Genomic DNA, 17,878 nt, shown 5'->3' on the forward strand with positions numbered 1-17,878 from the left:
ATCTGATCAGCTTCTCAGTTTTAACACCTCAGTGTGGTTGTATCCGCAGACACGTACCTGTTGGGGATCTTGGAGAGGTCAGTCTCGTGTTTGGAGCGAGCGTAGGGAATCACTACGACTTTCTTCAAGTCAGGCAGACCTACAGAGAGAGAGAGAGACAGTGAGTTTTGTTTCTTCACACTTAAGAGAGTTACCAGAGGAATGGCGTTGTCATTTCAAAGAATAGGAAAAAAACACATTTTCTTTTTCTTGTTCACAGAAGACTTTTTTGTAAGGGACTCAAAGATGCTTAGTAACTCTGTGGACATCCTGTGGTAGCAGATGAAGAGATCCTACTTCATACTTTAAATCTATCCAGCATCTGTTATGTGTTAAATCTTACGACAGTTTCATTTGGAACACTGTTGAAACCCAGGGGAGCAAATATATTCTACTCTGCTGGTCTAAACGCTAATTTCTCTTTCTACTTGTTAGCATAAATGTTTTTAATTGCTGTAAGGAGGTCAAAACCTTTTTAACAACATGAAAAAATTCAGCAGGCATTACCACTCATTAGTTGAGGAAGCAAAATGTACTTGTCTCTTTAATTAAACAATGGTAATCCTGGAGTGGGTGCAGACATTCAAACCAAACGTTTTTTGTACACATTGTATGGGTGCCAACCTTTGACAACACTGATGAGCTTTTCCATGTGGTCGTGCGTTTTGCCGTTGTAAACCACAGCGGCAACAGAGAAGATCAGCTTGGGCTGGATTTGAGAGAACCTGTCAAGAACACCCTGAGACCAAAAAAAAAAGAGAGAGAGAGGGTTAAAAGTATGAAAATGAAAAGCAAGAATGAATCATTAGAACCGCAGATAACCCTCAAGTCTGCAAAAACTCTGCAGGAAATTAAAGAAAAATATTTGAATTTAAGTTACCCACAAGGCTCAGGAAAATAAATCTGAAATGGTCGTGTCAGACAGAAAGGAATTCTGAGATTAAATAAGAGCTTAGGGGAGAGGAATACGGAGTTTTAACTAAAAATGAGAGCACTGGAGTAAGAAGACAGGAAAATAAAATTCATAATTTACTGCAGTAAGAGCTTTCCCTCCAATATTTATGCTCTGCTTAGTCTCCGATTCAACATAATTTCTACTTGAGTACAGATAACACCACTGCAAAATAGCAGAATATTAGTGGAAGCTGAGAATGAAGGAGGTGATGGCAGAGTAACAGTGTGATTCACACAGCAGGATGGAGATGAGCTTAAAAGTAAACGTGTGATGAATTTCATAAAGAGTCTGCACAACATACATCTGTACATTACAACCAAATTAAAGCATAAACTGTGAAAATAGATTCATTTAACTTCCTGCTCAGGGTGGAAACATGGTCTGATTGTGAAGTGTAATTCTCTGACTTGCCAGAGGGGACAGTAGCACACCAGAAACAAGAAGCAGAGACCAGGAAATAGGACAGTCTCATGATATTTTGCCTGATGGACCTGATTCCTTGTTTAAATCTGAACTCTGCTAACGGAAAGTGTTGTAGTCCACAAAACATTTCTGGAGCTCGACAGCAAAACAGCATTTCTCCTTAACAACTGGAGTAGATGGGGATTTGTTTTAAAACAAGAAAAGTGAAACATAAAATGGCTCCATCAAGCTCGTGCGGCGTAATCCAAGTCTGGAAACCCTGGAAGCCGCGAGATCCAACATTGATCTGAAAGGATGCTGTACACACCCTCAGCACATGGTTGAGCTTGTGCAACCAGTTCAGACGCTTCACCTGACTTTCCATCGGCATCGGGGCGGGTAGATAAGGACTGAAGTTTCATTTGTGGTTTAACTTATCCTTTAAGGCTCTCCATACCTCCCTGCATGTGAAACTGTTTCTATTACAAAATCTAGTTTGAATGACTAAATACAATGAGAAGGTAAAGTGTTGATGCCCCATCAGCTGATGTGGAATAAAAACTATAAATCAAATACACGTAAATAAAGAACTACAAGCCCAAAGCAGTACAGCGCGGTCCTTACGTTGACTCCGAAGTCGACAGACGTGGAGCTCCAAATCGCTCCGATGCTGGCTGCTGCTAACATGGCCTCCAATGCATGGATACCATTGGGTAGGTATCCTGAAGGGGGAGAGAGGGGGGGAACATTATTAGAAATGACACACATTTATTAGAAATGACTATAGATCTATGCTGATCTATAAAAGTATAAAATATACATAATAACAAACTGACAACATGGCTACACATGAAGAATGTGCATAAGTGCATCATCAGCTTATTCACACTAGTACGATATCAACAGACAAATACTACTACTGTTATTATCAACACATTTCTAGCAGCACAGAATTTATGTATTTTCAGAAATAAGTTATGCAATGTTGTTGCCCAAACCACACATCATATGTGACAAGAACTTCAACTTTTGAGACAATATAGCATAGAAACATATATGTTATAATAAAAACAGAATTAGAATGAATTATACTTGAAGGAAAGACTCAGGAATGATTCTAAAGTTTGTTGGACTTTCAGTCATCTCGGTTATGTGATATCTAGCAGTAGGAAAATGAGAGCAATTGGATCGGTTACGTCGTCTCGGTCTTATAACTGCAGACTATCACGCAGTAGGTCACCTCACTGAGAGAAGAGTGGAAGAAGACAAAGAGAGAGGGAGAGAGATATTGAGCAAAAAACGATCCGGATAAAAGGAGGAGAGAGGAAGAATGAGGATGTTAAAAGCGAGAGAGGGCGGGAGAGATGTGATGAATATCAACCAGGGCGGTGAGAATATTTCATTCCTAACAAGCAGAGCTGAGATCATAACTGCTGTCTTGCTGTGATATATTCCTTGATCAATATAGGAAATGGTGCCCAAGGACACTACAAGTCTTTTCACTAGACAGACTCACACATCAGTGAGAGCGAGAGAGAGCGAGCGAGAGAGAGAGAGAGAGAGAGAGAGAGAGAGAGAGAGAGAGACACCATGAACCATGGGAAATGAACAATACCACATAGTAATGCACGGTATTGAAATTCTCACCATGATCTGCCATTCATTCATGTTTATCTTCAGTCAGTACAAATAGAGACACTTCATCTCGCTGCAATGCTATCATATCTCTCGTATTCACCGGATTTACTTACTACGCACTTTATCTGAGATGCCAGGTGTCAATGCAGCCATTCAGAGTAAGTAAGCGTGACTGGCTCCACGGTTAACTGGGTTTGAGCTAATTAGCTAACGGTAGCTAGCTACAGCCAAGGATAGCTAGCAAAGAGCAGCGGTTGTTGGTTACTCCGGTGATATCTTTTAGGTGAATTCTGGCCATATTTTGCAAATGACCCCTTTAAGAGGAGAGTAACTGGTGTCAAATAAATGTAGTGGATTAAAGAATACAATATTTGCCTCTGGAAGTAAATGTACATTGTTACATCCCACCACTATAAATACACAATAAACTGGCCTACCTTTAAACACAGGGCCGATAACATCTATCTAATCTAACATGATAAAACAGCGATACAGCTGGTAGTCTGACTGGTCAACTGCAACCACACAGTCACTTCCAATGAATCATGAGTAATCATGGTTTTATTGGTTGTTTATGCTGACTCCTGCTGTAACCAGGAAGCTGATCCTGCCTGGATAACATCTCGGGCTGACAGATTACCTGCCTGCTACCGGCTTTACCGGCAGACACTCTCATAAATTATTATCTTCTTACACTGGAGCAGGACAGATAGCGTCATGGATCATAATCCTATGACAACACCTTGCCTGACTGCCTTTGTGGCAACTATAACAGGATGAATCACTATCTTTCTACGCTGTAGCAACACTGGTCTGCGTGCATGTTGATAACCAGTAAAAAAAAAACTTGGCTACTGTATTTTCACCTGACAAATTCATAAAATAGAAGGTGAATTGGAGTACAAGATGCAAGATGACTTTGTTGTATTCTCCTCGTTAAAATTCATGTTTTAGCAGTGTGAGATGAGCAGTGATTGAATAATGGTTACAGAGACAGGATGTCAAGACTGGCGACACTGCTTTGGAATCAGCTGAATCCTTCCTGGACAAACTTCTCTTAACGTGGCGTGGAGGAAGACTCTTAATCCCTGTGAAGCTGTTCTGTGGTAAACTTTGATTATACCAGGCAGTTTAAATAATTCAAGTCTTTGTACAAAGGCTTGTGGAAATGTCTTGTTAACACAGTGATGTCAGTGTCACTAAACAAAACACACTGGGTTTGCCCCTTGAGTGACCTTTCTTCCTCATAATAAAATTGCTAAGCTAATTGTTATTATGTTACTGTTATTGAATTGTGTATCGTTTATATCCATGTTAACTTACTAGCAGTTTCCTTATTCACTGCCCTTGTGGGTGTATCATTATGTTTGTTGACACGCCTACTGTCGATCAGCAAATGAAACTACCCACGTGCATGTGTGTCTTTGTGAGTGTTCATAGGACAAACAAACTGGTGACACAGCTGGACTTTTACATTCCCTATGTCTGATCTGTAAAGCTTGGAATTTAAATGTGTTAAAACTTTGTTAAAACTAACAATGAACTCCGCTTTTTTAGTTGTTTTGAAATTCAACTGATAATTGAATATTACACAAAAGTAATAATGCACCATTTAAGTTAGAAGTAGGTTGTCAGTTTGATTCTCGTAAATTCCCTCTCCTTGAACAGCCTGGGTTCAAACTTTTTAATGAAATAAGAGTATGTTTGTGCTTGGCAACAGACATCACTTATAAATGGATTAATTAGTCACTAACAAAATAATCAAAGGGCCGGAATATGTCTGTCTTGAAGTATCAAGAGTATATAAACCATCTGAAAACTGTGGTCGGAATCACATTTTGTCTTTTACATGTCAGTGAAGGACTTCATTACCTGCTGCAGACATTTTACAGAGGTCAATGAAGTTTGAAAAACTTGAAAAACTAATTTGTTACTTACTGTCATTCTCAACTTCCTTATTAAACACTTAATATTTTGTAAAAGTAACTTTCATTCTTCATTCTTTCATGCCACATTGTTTTCCTGCTAGCATGACTACATTTGGAATCACAGGCATACTAAACAAGCCACATGTGTCACACCGAAATGTGTGTGTGTGTGTGTGTGTGTGTGTGTGTGTGTGTGTGTGTGTGTGTGTGTATGTGTGTGTGTGTGTGTGTGTGTCATGCTAGTTTACGGTTTTCTTTAGTTTCAGCTCCTGTTGATTCATTTTAGTTTTATATTATTGACTCCACAGTCATATTAGTCAACACTATGAGACTGTGTCTGTTTCCTGTGACACATAATTAAAAGAATATGCATTCCCCAGTGGATGAATGGTGGGCGTGAAGGCTGGATACAAGCTACGTAAGAGGGTGGAGTCCAGTGTTGAGAATGACGCGACCAAGGAGACGAGCAATGGTACTAAATAGTGCATGTGTGTGTGCGCGCTGGGTTGGCTCATGTCCAGCTATAAAGCTTGGTTGGTTTCATCAGCTAAGTGCTCATATATCTCCTGGATTACAGACACTGACAAGACATTTTAGTTACAACCTGGGGACAAGGACATCTCTGTCTCTAACACACACAAGTGAGCGCACACATTCAATCACACACATACAGATTTGTGTTAAGATATGTGAGGAGAGTGAGTGATTTCATTTTATTTGTTTACACCTGAGAAAAAGAAAAAAAGAAAGGAAAATGGGGAGAAGTGAGAGAGGAGGCATGAAGTAGCTGGTGTTTCGTTCTTTTTCCCTGCGTGTGTTTTTTCTTTTCCAGCTCTCTCCCCCTTTTCTGCCCCCTCCCACCATCCCTCCTGCCTTTCTAATGAGATTCCCACAGAGCTTAAGTCATTTAGCTAATGGATTTCTCTCCCGCAATATCCATCTTTCCTTCGAGCGCACACACAGAAACTTTCGTACACACCCTGGTCATTCATGAAGAGTAGCTCGATACAAGCTCATGAACGGCAGCCATAAACTTAAATTGCTGCCTTCAAATAAGAGCAGGAAACCTTTTGCATACGTGAGGTCCAGGTATTTAGGTTCCCTGATTTTTGGACATTTATTTTTTACTGATCATGTCAGAATATAGTCTGAGGTTTGCCTTTTTTTTAATCAAATAGACATAACAAGGAACTGACCCGTACAACCACACATTCTCTTTTACTAGCTAGTCTACTGAGGGGTGAGTTTGTTGACTGAGGTCAGAGTGATTCTTAAATACTTTTGTTTGTACAGATTTCCATCCTTTAATACCTACATTTTTTGCTAATGGTGTGTTAAGGACAAGCAGTACAATCCAGATGCCCTCTTCCTCATCAATTTTCTCTAGTTCAGCATTTAAAAACACTCAATACCTCTTTCTATTGTGCCTGTTCTCTGTCATATCTATCCAGACAAAAACATCTACAATAAAAAGGCTTGTATTGGATGTGTTCAATCCAACTTAAGGGGAAAAGAGAGGATGTTTCAAAGAACTGAAGGTCCAGACATCTGAGATGCTACTATTTGACAACAACCCCTGTGTAACTGAAGCCGCTGATACTGACACAGCACAAGCAGCTCAATACACATTACAGCATCCTGGCTGGAAATGTGGCACTGAACAGAGAACGAAACAGAGAGTGAAAGACAAAACCCGCTGAAATTAGACATACAAATACACTTTTGTTGTGGACAGCAATGTACAGCCTCCATCTGTAATCAAAGGCTTGCTGAACTATATTTAATACTTCCTGGTGACAAATAATAATACTGAAGAAAGAATTATCTGCAGTACAATATATAAGATAAATGCAGTAAAAAATTCCTAAACACATTTGACTTAATGCCAGCAAATGGTTTCTGGTCAGCGAATGGTGCAGCTCAGAAGTTTGGGGTGCTTTTGTTCGACAACCACAAACTAACTTAACTCCAGATAGCTGAGCAGCTCTAACAGCTGCTCAGTGGCAGGTTATACTTTTTAGTTTTAGATCTGGATGAACGCACTGGCACATTGGGCCTTGCTGGAAAGCGTGCACGCTCAGCCATTCCTCCCTGTACAAATATGAATTTTGAAAAGCTAAATGGTGCCTTTCATAAAGAGCTGCGACTTGTGCCAAGACAGCCAGCCCTTCTTACCAATGAGCTCAAACTCAAACACACAGAGCTAACGTGAAAGAGCCAGTGTCCATCTCATGCTGCAACAGGTTGAAGACAGTAGAAAGAAGGAGGAAGAGGATGAAGAAGAGTGAAAGACAAAGAAATACGAAGAAATAAGTCGAAAGGAGAGCAACTCATTTGGCATCACTTGGGAGAGAAAAATTATAGAAAATGCTGATGCCATTTTTTCCATTCTCTCTTGTTTTCCCCTTGTAAGACAAAGAGAAATAAATCCGAGACTTACCTACGACCCTGTCCCCAGTCTGGACGCCCATCTTCCTCATGGCTGCAGCAAACAACGCCACATCGGACCTCAGTTGTCCGTATGTCACCTTCACAATCTCGTCATTTGCCTCCGCTGGTAGACAGAAACACAAAGACGAGTGAGACACATGCACAGAGACAAATATGTACATATCAACAGAAAATGTACCTGGGCATATTTTGATAGGTTTGGACATTTTAGGTTTTGTGTACCATAAAGTGACTGGAGCTTTTATTTATGGGTTGATGGAAATGCCAATAAAACTCCTGAAATTCCAATCCATGAAAAAGAAAAACAGATACACAGAGATGAAGACATAAATGAAGAATGATAGTGAGGCAGGACTGAGCCACAGACAGGAATAACCTTCTTGTCTCTAAGTAATAGTTTCCTGACATTCACAGAGGCTCCACAGAATTGTGACCAATGGTCCTTCTCATAATTACATTACAGCTCCTGAGGAAGGTTGTTTGTATGTGTACAGCCCACTCTGCCTTACATACACACAGATAAGGCAATGAAGATAGGCAGACCCATTAGTATGTGACAGACCTGAGAGATAGAGCAGGGAGCAGCGGTTAAATCTGATAAAGAAGTGACGTGTGGGCCTCACCGCTGCATCGATTCTGTAATCAGATGCACCCTCAACTATGTTCCTACATGTGTCTTCCTAACTTTCTTTCTGCTTAGTTGATTTGTGAATAGAAATTGTGAAGATGAAACAAAACAGAGAGTAGACACAATCTGTGCGCCTTAGGGGACAAAAAAACCCAATCTGTAAGGCATATGGGAAAACTGGAAGGGGAAAGCACAGCTTTTTAAAAGCTACCCTGGGAAGAAGATCCATAACACCAGATGCAGAATGCAAAAAGGCAAACAAAGAAAACATAAAACTGACCTGCTCCTGCCTGTTTGAGTGTTTAAAGATGTGCTTTATGAGTGAGAACAAAACAGAAAACTAGAAAATTCAATTTCCGACAGAAAATGTGTTTAAATGCCCAAAGGAATCTCAAAGCATTGCTGAAAATGCATAAATACAGAACCCATTGCCTTAAAATCTGCATTTTTAAAGTTCAAGTGCATTAACTAAAGTGCTACAACAAATCTGGCATCTAAAAAAATATAAAACTGACAGAACTGGAAGCTGAACTGCATCACCTAAAGAAGCTGTGAGTTAAAATACATTGCTAGAGAAGCTGAAAGCTAAACTGTAATACTTTAAAAACTGGAAGTTGACATGAATTGCCAGAAAAGGCCTAAAGAAGAAATGATTTGTTTCGACACCAGACAGATGAACTGCATTGCTAAACACTTTGGAACAAAAAAGGTATTGCAAAGCCTTGCTGAAAATGCAGGATGATGAATGATGATAACAATGAAGTAACTGTTGATTGCATGAAGTAACAGCAATAGGATAATAACACCATCAGTGTTTAGATTGGTTACCTATAAACCTCGCTTTCACTATGCAATTTTGTCAGCCATGGAGCATGAAATCTCCTGGGAAAATGGTGATCCAGTCAGGCTGGCAGCATGGCACCATTTTTTTATCTGCTTTCACGTCTCCATTAAAGACTAAACAAAGTAATAAAGTCAAACTTGTGCTGTGTTGTTGGTGGTTGCTACTCTGTGGAAAACAGAAACAATCCGGTTGTCTTTGCAACAGCGGCGCCAACGATAATGCACCTCGGAAACAAATGCCAGAAATAGACACTGAGCTGCATTATCTAAAGATGCTAAGCGCTGAAATACATTGGTAGAGAGGCTGGAAGTTAAACTGTAATAATGCCAATGGTTTTCCCCTCAAAAGATAGAAAAAACGGTTTGTGTGTGTGTTTCTGAAACAGCTCAAGTCTGAATTTATCAACAATTAAAAAGGCAAAAAAAGACTTAGCATCAATCCACTGAAACTCCAAAGATTAAGATCACTAAAGACAACATTCAAGGTGCAGCACTGTGTCACACTTATTGCTGTATGTCACACAGCTTTCAACCAGCGTCATGTGCTTCATATACTTACTTGCAGCGTAGAGAGCAACTTTGTCCTGGTCTGCATGTTTGAGCAGGTTCTCAGCGTAGTTGAGCCGAGCCCCTTTAAACCACTCTGGAACATCTGAGATCCGTTTGGAGACATCAACAACCTGGTGTACACCCATAAAACAAACATCAGGAACACACACAGGAGAGACATTGTGATTGACAGAACCATGCTGGCACAGAACCAAGCTGCGTCCTGAATATGTTTCTTACTTTTTAATTAAAATGCTTGGTATCGATCAAATAGGCGGCACACTATACTGTATAGTAAAATAAATGGATTACACAAACAGAATATCTCAGAATTGTTATGCAGGACTGAGACAGAAGCATTCAAAAGTGAAAGCCACTGTTTTATACACTAATCAAGCATATGCATCTACCACTATAACACTGATTGTCTGATTGTGTCACTGTTCTTAAAACAGAAACAGCTCACTGTGCAGCACTGTTACAAAATGTCTGATTAACTGGTTAATGGTTGATGAAGGTTCTCAGTCATCCAGGTCATGGTAATTCTAAGTGCTATACTGTAGGCAACTGCAACTGGAAAGTCCAGTTGCCTACAGTATAGCACTTAGAACCGGTTAATTGTTTCCCTGTCTTCCCTCCAATGTCTGCTGGGGCTGCGAAGCTCAGAGAGCATTAAGTGCATAATAAAATGTATGACTAAAAAAAGAACATGTGGCCAATGTGACGTGGACAGTGTTATCCATGTGTACAAAAAGGGTGTGTTAACAACAGACTCCACCTATGTGGCTAACATATCCTGGAACTAATCAACATTAAGAGACTTGACAGTAAATTAAATGAACACACGTATGAAGATAATTCATTCAATTCTATGTTTTGCTTTTTAATGTAACCTTGATAAAATAGGTACAAATCTAATGTCAATGAGGTGAATTGAGAATAAATACATCTGCCATGTGAGAATTTTAGCTGCCGATTTTTCTCTTCTTGTAGTCACTTTGACAGGTATCATCAATAGGGGATTCTCCTATATTAAAAAATTGAAAGGTTAGCGGTTTATGTATCTACTTATGTAGGATGATCATATCATCATATCAGATTACTGCCTTTCCAATGAAAATGATGATAAAGAAAGACTTTTAACCAACTCAAAGCAAAAGAAGGAAGTTATTTGGTCATACTTGTACTTAAAGCATTCAGAAAACAATGTTCATGTTCACTACTTTTTTTATCTTACAGTAGATATCTACATGCATGTGGATGAGAAAGCTGACTGTCAGGCCACAGGAGCAGGACAACAGGGCGTAACATTAAAACAACAATCCAGCAACACGGTGCGCTCTTTCTTGTAGCTGTAAAGACTGCCAGCTCTACGAACATGTCCTTCCAGATAACTCAAGGATGGGTTTGTTGCAACACAAATGACAAACTGTCAATCACATGTGCCAAAAATAGTGAAATATGATAACAGTCAAACTCACCACAGTATTTTTTATTGTGTTTGGAAATTTGGTGATAAATTAATTGGTGATAATGAAGGTGGCCCAATAATTACATGTTATGCTCAAATGCACAGTGTTACACAAAGGGGTTGTGTATGTCTGAGGTATGCCTGCAGGTACACTGCCGAACCTAAAAAACACATTTGTTGGCACCATTCTCTTCTATCATTTGTATTTTTTTTTAATCTTCAGATGACAATGTACCAGCAGAGGTTGGACTCACCTCTTCATACGGTTTGGAGCTGACTACTCCGCAGAAGCGCCACACCTCGCCCCAGAACTCTGAGTAGCTGTCCACCGACCACTGGTACAGGTCATTGTAGTTGGCTAGAGGACAGAGAATCAGTGATTACTACAGATTCTTAACAGAAAGATAAATGACAATCAGCTCGTACACAGAAGTTTCTACAGTTGACATGAAAACATCAGACATTAGTACAAGGCAAATTGATTACTTGCAACACCATGGGTTGAAATCAGCCTCCATGGCCCTGTCATAAAATTCCTACACAACTCCAGCTTTCTCCACAGAGTTTATAGGGAATGTCAAAAGTCAAAAGTGAAGCTCAGTTGAATTCAGTCAGTGGGTACATTATTACCTGAACTGTATACATCAACACTGTAAAGTAAATCCCTTATTCAGATTTGTTTTTTTCACTCAAATTAATTTTATGTATATAGCCCAAAATCACAATCACATTGCCTCAATGGGCTCCTGAGGAAGAGCCACAGAGGAAGGGTCCATCTCCCAGGACGGACAGACGGACATGCAGTAGACCTCACGAGTACAGAACAGAACAACAAAATCACAATTTACAAATTTCATTGACAGAATATCTGATCCATTTAGAATTAAGCTTCTGACCCTTTAAAGCTAAGTAAGGATTACTTACAATCACACTAATCAGCTTGCATGTGTCTATGAGCTGCAAGCAAACCAGACTGATGTTCCCTTATGGGGGCTGCTTGTTAAAAAAAAAAAATGCAGGATTTCAAAAGACATAAGATGTAGAGTGTAGTGTATGTGATTTAAAGGAAACGTTTCTAATCCAATCAATATGCTGGTAAGAACAAATGAAACTGGGTCAGAGAGAAGAGAAGGACCCAGAGATATTTTTTTTTTAACTTTACACACACATCTGCCAGCATCTCTCTCCAATTACGCAACTCTCTCCCTTTCTCTGTCTCTCTATTCATTCATCACCCTGCAGACCAAGTTTTCCAGCATTCCTCCTGAACCCTGTTGAACCGTGCTGACACGGTATTAAAAGACACAATTGAAATAGGCCGCTCTCTTTAATCGCCTGGCAGCCCTTTTTTGCTGGGGGTAAAGCACACCGAGCTGCAGCGTTATAAACAACTAATTACTCTCAGAGGGGGGGTGTGGTGAGCATGTTAGAGGCCATCTTTAATTATATCCCTACCTGCAGAGATGTGTACATGCCACCATTAAATTGTCTAATGGCTAATGGTAATTTAGAGGTAGTGCACAACATAGCCGTCTGTGTATAAGCTAGACAGATAGCAAGAATGGGGGGGGCACTGCTTTAGCGTTTTAGCTCAGATATCCAGCTTCGTATGCCCAATAAAATACTATTCTCTCTCTGTCTGTCTCCATGTTTGTCTCCCTCCCTCCCTCCTCTCCACTCACCAAGATTAAGCCCGTAGTCCCCGTTGACCTGTATCCTAAACTTATCCATCTGTGTGTTCCTCTTGGAGTCCGGGTACCAAAGCACCTTGCTCTCCATATCCATAATCTTCTCGCTCTTCCCTTCCGTGTCTTTAGACATCTTCGTCCCCTTAGTCGGCTGCCAAAAACACCGGTTAGCACGAGTCCCGAGCGCCTTGCCTTGGAGCTATCTGTCCCTAAAGGTGAGTGCTGGTGTCAAATTAGATCACAGGCTAGCTGCTTAGTTTGAATGGCTGCGGGAATTAAGAGTGCCCGACAGCTAGCAAGACTCACTGTCAAAGGCGAGCGTGTGGTGTAGCCCAGGAAAAGTGTCAGACCACGCCCCGGCGTCATGACGTAGACAGCGAGTGAAGTTCAAGAGCGCGCGGTGTTCAAGACTGTTGTCACACAGCATGAACTACACCTAATAGTGAACAAAGGTCTTCTTTGATTGGACCTCTAGAGGATCCTGAGAAGCTTTTCCTCAATCTTCAGTACAGATATGCACACATTTAATGATGTATAATTCTTAGATTATTGTTGTAACACCTAGTTCCACCAAGTTGGTACAGTACTTATGTATTTCTTTGCAAAGGTTTGATCTAATTCAATATTTTCTGGCAGGTGTACTCTTTAGTTTATCTATCTATCTATCTATCTATCTATCTATCTATCTATCTATCTATCTATCTATCTATCTATCTATCTGATGCAAGAGAGCTAGCTTCCGACCAACATCTTATCCTGATTTTTCCTAGTTACATACAGTTTTTTTCACTTTCATTTAAAATACCCAGTATATGAAAATAAATAAATAAATCACAATGAAGCAATGAAGCGTTAGCCTAAGCCTAAGCCTCCCTAATGTAAAGTGTCCTTGGGTCTCTTGAAAGGCACTATGTAAAACCAAGATATCATTACTAGGGGTCGACCGATATGGCTTTTTCAGGGTCAATACCGCTACCGGTTATTATAAATCAAGACAACTGAAAACCAATATTTGGGACCGATATTCATTCGCAGTAAATTTGAAACTCCAGTGAATTTTCAGGTACTTTACTTGAGTATTTCCATGTTCTGCTACTTTATACTTCCTCTTCGCTACATTTGTTTGATGCATTTAGTAACTGGTTACTTTGCAGATTCAGATTTTTCTGTGTTTATAGGCGGGACATTGGGTGAGCATATGCTGCATCAGAGCCAAAGTAGCACATTTTAAAAATAGTTTATTTTATTGGCAATCTGAAGGAAAAATCACTGATACCAATAATCGGAAAAATGCTGCACAGCAGCCCAAATAATCGTCCAGGGCCAATAATCAGTCTACCCCTAATTATTATTATTAGCCTAGAATGAAAGCAACATAGTCTGATCCTTCATATATCCCACCCAAAAAATTTTTTGGAACCATTTGTTGGAATTAATGATTCATATTTCCACAGTTTCATTTAAAATATGAGATAGCCAAAACTCAAAAAGAAAGTATTTAGATGAAAAATGTGTTTAATGTACTATTTACTCTGGTAGCCAACTTAAGTGTAATTTGGAGGTCGTGGTATCTATCTAATGGTAAGTTACAATTATTCATCACAACTTTTCAGAGGCAATTATAGTTTTTCATCTAATATATTTGGATTTTATATGAACAGTCTTACCAATTTCTAGTTTTAAGGTTTCATTCATATTCATTGCCTGCTTTATTGGTCCCTTTTCCAAGTGTAACACTTATGCCCAGCCTTTCATTGATCAATTATATTACAAAAGTTTTTTAATTATTCAGTGGCTAGATGGGCTCCTGAACTAAGTCAGCTTGGAATATGTGCTACTTTGGGTGTTGGTGTTACTACACTAGCAAATAGGTGACCAAAATCTCAATAAAATAAAATCTGATCTAATCTACAGTTATTTGACAGCTATAGTTGTTCATCTGAAGATCAGATCAAGTTTTTCCTTCAAAAAGTACGACCCGTTCATAAAATATGATGCAATGTCATGGAATAAACTAATGGAGTTAAAATTAGCATCACCTCCACCTGCTGCTCCTTTGTGCATCAGCAATAATAAGTCATGAACCAAATATAATAAGAAAACTGACAGGGGTCATTCTGCTGCATTAGTACTTTTACTCTTGATATGTAAGCATATTTTTCTTATGTATTGTTGCTTCAGTAAGATTTTAATTGCATGACTTAATTGTAATAGAACATTTCTACATTGCAGCACTGATAAGGTTTTGAATACCTCTTCCATCACTTTATATTTGTTTTTATTTACAATATTTCACATTCACACTGTTTCATTCAAAATATGAGATACCCAACATAGGAAAGCCAATTACAAAATAATTACCAAAATAATTACTAGAGTGAATATCATAGATATTATAAACGCGAGTTATTCCAAGAGATCTTCATGCCTGTTTTTGAAATTTTGTGGATACTTTTGCATCCCGGTGAAGTCTTGAACATGCCCCGCACGTGAACGCGCCATACATTTGTACAGCCGAGTCTCTCGTGCACGCGGGAAACTTGCCTGTCAAAATGAAGAGCTGTGATTGGTCCTGGGCACACTGGTTCCACATCAGCCGACTGATGGGTCTATGCGGTGGGCGTACCGTCACTGTTGGACTGGCGTGTGGTTCGATCAATGCCAAGCTGGCTTTGGTGCTTCAAAGGAGGCGAATGAACCAATCGGAGTACGAGAGTGTAGGAGCGCTTTAGGGGTGTGACCAATCAGCGAGGGGGAAGAAAGATCCTCCTCACTGTCTGGTGGTGTCATGCCAAGTTTCATTGAATGATGGAAGTTTTCGCCTACAGTTTAGCCACATGTCTTGCATACCCCCATTAATGACAATTTCACATTAATGAGCCATGACTGTGTTTTATTTATGTTTGGATAGTTTTTTCATCACAATCTGATGTTCTTATAATTTGTGTAAATTGTTCCCTTTTGTCATTTGTTGTCCAGATGTATTAACCATGTCTAAATGGTAATAATCTACATTAAACATTAACCTAAAAACCCACATGTGGGCTTTAAAATACATACAGAAAAACTAAGAGAAGGGCGCCAAAATCCTTTCATTCCTTTTTGTCAGATAAGTTGGCCTGAGGGAACATCCCTGCTTCATGACTGAATTCAATGTCTTTTCACTGTACAAGTGACACAGAGGTTTCTATAAATAGAGACAGACTGGGCTACCTAAAAATGTTGTGAGCTGTCTGAGAGCTGCTAGGTCCGGTTGCAAAAATGGAGGACTCATTTCTCAAACCTGACCTCTTATACCCTTGAATCCACACAAATATATGGGTCTGATATATGTGGAATCACTGAGTCACCACAATGTGTCTTCTGACTTGCCCAGTTATCATATGGTATAATCATCCTTTTAACCCACCTGTGTAGTGTAGATATTGGAAAACAGGTGGCTGGAACAATATATCTTTAACACACACAGCTGACAGTTTGCACGGATGACTAATCTGTTCTAACCAGGATGCAAATGTTGCAGTTTCATAAAACAAATACCTGTTCCCAATACTTTCATCATCATAAACTCACATGACATGGCATCTAAAAAAACAAACAATTGTAGTTGCCAAAGTTGGCGGACAATTGGACTGACACTGGAGGCAGATTCATAAGTTAGTGTTTAAATCAGTAAGAAATATTATTGATACCGGCTATTTTCCTTCCTCTGATATAATTCTGCTGCAGTATACTAAATCATGCTACAAATTCCTGAACATTTCATATAGACTTTGCCCTGTAGGGTTCATTGTAGGCAGTTTTGGATAAGATTATCAGATAAATGAAATGTATTGCAAAATGTAACACAGGAATGACATAATGCTTGTGTCATTGACACATTTTACATCAGAGGATCCGCAGTCATTGGGAAAGAATTCATTGATGAAACAAAATGACTGTAGCAACTGCTTCTTACAAAATGTGAATTTTGGCTGGACCGCAGGGTGGAGGCAGATCCAGGATAAACATAGAGAAGACACTTTGTTGAGAGATGCCAGGGAGGCCATTTCAGGCCAACTTCAATGTCAGTCAGAATCAGTCCCATCAACCACCAAAAAGTTTGTCTCCATGAGTATATATACAAGATACGGCCATAAAAAAACAACATTTAGAGAGTTATACAGAAAGGCCAGGTGTTTGCAATCTTACACACTTCGGCTATGTAAAAATGAAAGACAAAGACAGCACTACCATTAGAATATTCAATATTGCCACACAAATCCTCATCAGCAAGCTGCCCTTCTTCAGCATGTACAGGGACAGGATCCTTCTCCCAAGGGATGCTTATTGGATACACCTCCTGGATAAACTCTGATTACAAATGGGAGGAATGAGGACGATTCATTTGCTTGTTTCCTAACATTTGTGTTTTGTGATTTTTGACATATGACATTCTGTGATTGAAAAGGATGTGGCTCCCCCTATTGGGCTGTAACAGTTGTGCTTGGTTGCAAGCCTTCCAATGACTTGTATGACAAAAATGTGAAAAATTGTTTTAAAGTGAATTTTATTTTACAATTTTGCTTAAGAGTGGTTTACTAAATGAATATAAAGAAAATAAATCAAATTGCCTGAAGCTTATAAGCAATACAGCTGCTGGCCTGATAATTTTACTCAAATGAGTATTAATCTGAATCTTTTCAAAATATTCCTTAGTGCTGTGCATTTAGCAACAACAGTATGGAAAAAGAACACACACACACACACACACACACACACACACACACACACACACACACACACACACACACACACACACACAAGCATGGTCAAAACATCTGATAACAGTGATGTCCAACAACATTTTATATCCACACAGTGACATTCACAGCCACAGAGTTGAACATATGACACACAGATTGAAGAATAATGTTGTCTATTCAAAAACATAGATATTAATACCAAAGTGCCTTCCTGTGAAACACGTTGTAACCGTGTTTAGATAAGTGCTATATATAAATAAAGTTCATTCATTCATTCTCATTATATATGACACTTTAAAGGAGAGTAAATGGTGACAACAGGTTTTTATAAATCACCTATGTTTTCAATGGTGGAAACAGTTTTTTTATCGAAAAATATCCTTATAAGTCTATTGTAGATGAGGCAACAACATTGATTTTTCTGTTGTATATAAAACAAATCATTTGACAGGTTTGTGGAAAGACCTCACATGTTTTCAAGCCTGTGCTTTATATGACTGGGTAAACATAACATGGGAATGTATCTGTTTATCTGCTGCAC

General features: G+C 39.3%; 1 protein-coding gene across 1 annotated transcript in view; it reads right to left on the reverse strand.

Moving 5' to 3' along the window:
* aacs (acetoacetyl-CoA synthetase) overlaps positions 1–12,921 on the reverse strand; it is a 36,604-nt gene extending 23,683 nt beyond the window's left edge. The window contains exons 1-7 of the mRNA XM_073466717.1: positions 12,587–12,921; positions 11,159–11,262; positions 9,444–9,564; positions 7,403–7,516; positions 2,021–2,118; positions 664–778; positions 58–139 (exon numbers count right to left, since the gene is read on the reverse strand). Coding sequence (XP_073322818.1) covers positions 58–139; positions 664–778; positions 2,021–2,118; positions 7,403–7,516; positions 9,444–9,564; positions 11,159–11,262; positions 12,587–12,725 — 773 coding nt within the window. The 5' untranslated portion in view covers positions 12,726–12,921. The remainder of the gene's footprint in view (positions 1–57; positions 140–663; positions 779–2,020; positions 2,119–7,402; positions 7,517–9,443; positions 9,565–11,158; positions 11,263–12,586) is intronic.
* Between the last annotated feature and the right edge of the window lie 4,957 nt (positions 12,922–17,878).

The sequence above is a fragment of the Pagrus major genome, chromosome 5 (assembly GCF_040436345.1).
Source record: "Pagrus major chromosome 5, Pma_NU_1.0".
Lineage (NCBI taxonomy): Eukaryota > Metazoa > Chordata > Actinopteri > Spariformes > Sparidae > Pagrus > Pagrus major.